The following is a 2500-nucleotide window of genomic DNA, read 5'->3' on the forward strand; positions in this document are numbered from 1 at the left end:
AAGGGACCAACTTTTCCCACTGATCTTCAAATTACAGCAACGACATTAAACCCCTTTAAAGTTCATTATATAAGAAAGAGAAAAACGACGTTTGACGTCACAAGTGACTGCAAGCATCTGAACTTTATTTTGGAGTTCACCAAAATGAGGACCTGCCTGATGTAGAATTCGGAAATTTAGGCTAAACAATGCATTATTCTATCTATTCTTACAAAAATGCTGATGACATTTGACTAAAAACGTCCTCGTATCTCTGTAATTTTCTTAACGACATAAATAGTTCAGAATATCAACTCGGTCGAAGTTTTATAGTGGAAATCATCAAATTTCCACTACTCACAAGATTTACAAAGTGCCACAAAATTATGTTCTCTTAATTTAACGATTTTTCAAACCTATACTACCAAAAACTTCAAAAATACCATACAATGACCATACAAATATTAATTTTAGGCTTTCCTTTGTCTGTTGCTAGCAAACCAAGGAAATCGATTACTGTTGCCAAACACTATAATAATAAAGTTCAATTTAAATGGCTCTGCTGGCCTAATCTAGCACTGAAAACAAAAAACAGCCTGAATTTTAGCCTTCCTCTATCAATAAATACCAGGTATTTATAAATTTACTTCGAATTTTGCCACCAAATTGTGATTTATACAAATTCGTATTTAGATCTAATAGCCATTCTCAATTATGCCCATCAACATTGGACACATGTTTTCGGGCAGATCTCCTTGGGCTACGCCCTACGTAATGTGACTAAAAATAGATCTGCCACAGTCAGGTGGAACTTCATGAACAACTTAAGGGCCAACCAAGAGACGACTGCTCATTCCGTGCACTCTGAGTATATTGTTTGTAGTGATGAGTTAAATTTGTGCTATTTAAACCTTACAACTTGTTTGCGAATGGTTGGTTATCAATGAGAGTCGAGGGTGTCCATGAAGCATCTTTGCTTGGCCAGTATGACACAATGTTATGTATTCGTCATAAACTGTCCCACCTGACTGTGGTGGATACAAGCCACCACCCCTATGTAGTTCAGTCCTTTTCTTCTTGACATGATTGTTAAGACTTAAATGCCTATATCACATTAATTGTACAGCTTTAGTAGAGTTTTGTACAAAACTCTATAAATAAGTTTCAAAGTGGCCTGCATTTGTGCTCATCACTGTTGCGACTTACTGGTAATGTTCCTCTTTGCCTTTAAAGTGTCCTGCATTTTTATCAAGACTTATCTCTGAGTTGCTGAAAATTGACAACCAGGAAAATTAATTTATACAACACAGTTTGATTCAAAGATAAGCCATGTTAAATTTTAGGGTGTCCATAAATTACGCTAAACTGTTTAAAATTCAATGTCCCGTCAAAATGGTTTCCTTACTGAAAAGCAGAAGACATGCACTTACAAAACAGTTTAACAATCTTCAACTAAAATGGACTGGACATTTCCATTCTTTGTTTTCTATTTTGGTAACTCACATACCTCTTCAGATTAGAAACTGCATTTTTAGCTGACATTTGTTGGACAAGAGCACTTCACAATGTCAAACATGAGATTTACATCAAAAAATTAAAGATCAAATCCTGGACATCATATCTCAAGTAAGTGACAACACAAATTATGACCAAAGTTTACATAATTAAAAGGTATACATTCCAATATTTGTGTATGATTGTTGCTGGGTTATTGCTTTAAGATTTAAACATTCATGACTGTTAACATGCTTGTTACATGCACATTTCATAGTATCATTTTGTTTGCTCGGAGGTCAGGAACAGCAGCCTGGCTTTTCTCTTTGTGACTCAACATATTTTTCAATATTAAATTTAGGCTCTGCTGACTTTCTGAGGTTCCTGTGCTTTATATCCCTGAAATGAAAAAAAATAATAATAATAAAAATTTGAGATTAGAGGCATACGGTGGTGACAAGGAGCTGACAGAATGATCATCAACCATTGAATGATCCAGGGTCGAGTTCCGGACTCAACCAGGTTGTTTCAGGGTTGTAAAAGAAATTTCCAAAATAAGACAAATGTAACAAAATGAGCCATAAAAGATCCTCATGTGTTCTTCCTTTGCTTTCAAATTGCAACTGGAAATAGTTCCAAAACTATGAAAGTAGATGTAAATTGTGGCAGATGCTGACATGTACATTTTCGCTGTACTTCTCAAGTGTTCCAAATTAACATGATTATATTACTTAGATTCAAACCGAACAACTCTTTGATGCAACTTATAACAACATACATGTAGTGACTGCAAAACTTATTCCAGATCACAAAGCATCAACGCCACAGATTGAACTACACTGGCCATAAAAATTAATTATTAGCTTACAATTATAATGACATCCTAAAAATGAACTTCCGGATGTCTACCTAAAAATTTTCCCTTGTAAGTATAAGCTCATAATTTCCATCAACCCTTCAAGAAAGTGAAGACTCAATATTGAAGTGTGTTTACATAAGATGCTATCTTTGAGGCTGATATACTAAC

At 34.7% G+C, this 2500-nt stretch overlaps 1 protein-coding gene across 1 annotated transcript in view; it reads right to left on the minus strand.

The window, feature by feature from the left end:
• Positions 1 to 104: 104 nt before the first annotated feature.
• LOC137970796 (ras-related protein Rab-37-like) overlaps positions 105 to 2500 on the minus strand; it is a 13173-nt gene continuing 10777 nt past the window's right edge. Inside the window, exon 9 of the mRNA XM_068817365.1 lies at positions 105 to 1872. Within this exon, the coding sequence (XP_068673466.1) occupies positions 1773 to 1872 (100 nt within the window). The 3' untranslated portion in view covers positions 105 to 1772. The remainder of the gene's footprint in view (positions 1873 to 2500) is intronic.

The sequence above is a fragment of the Montipora foliosa genome, chromosome 9 (genome assembly GCF_036669935.1).
Source record: "Montipora foliosa isolate CH-2021 chromosome 9, ASM3666993v2, whole genome shotgun sequence".
NCBI lineage: Eukaryota > Metazoa > Cnidaria > Anthozoa > Scleractinia > Acroporidae > Montipora > Montipora foliosa.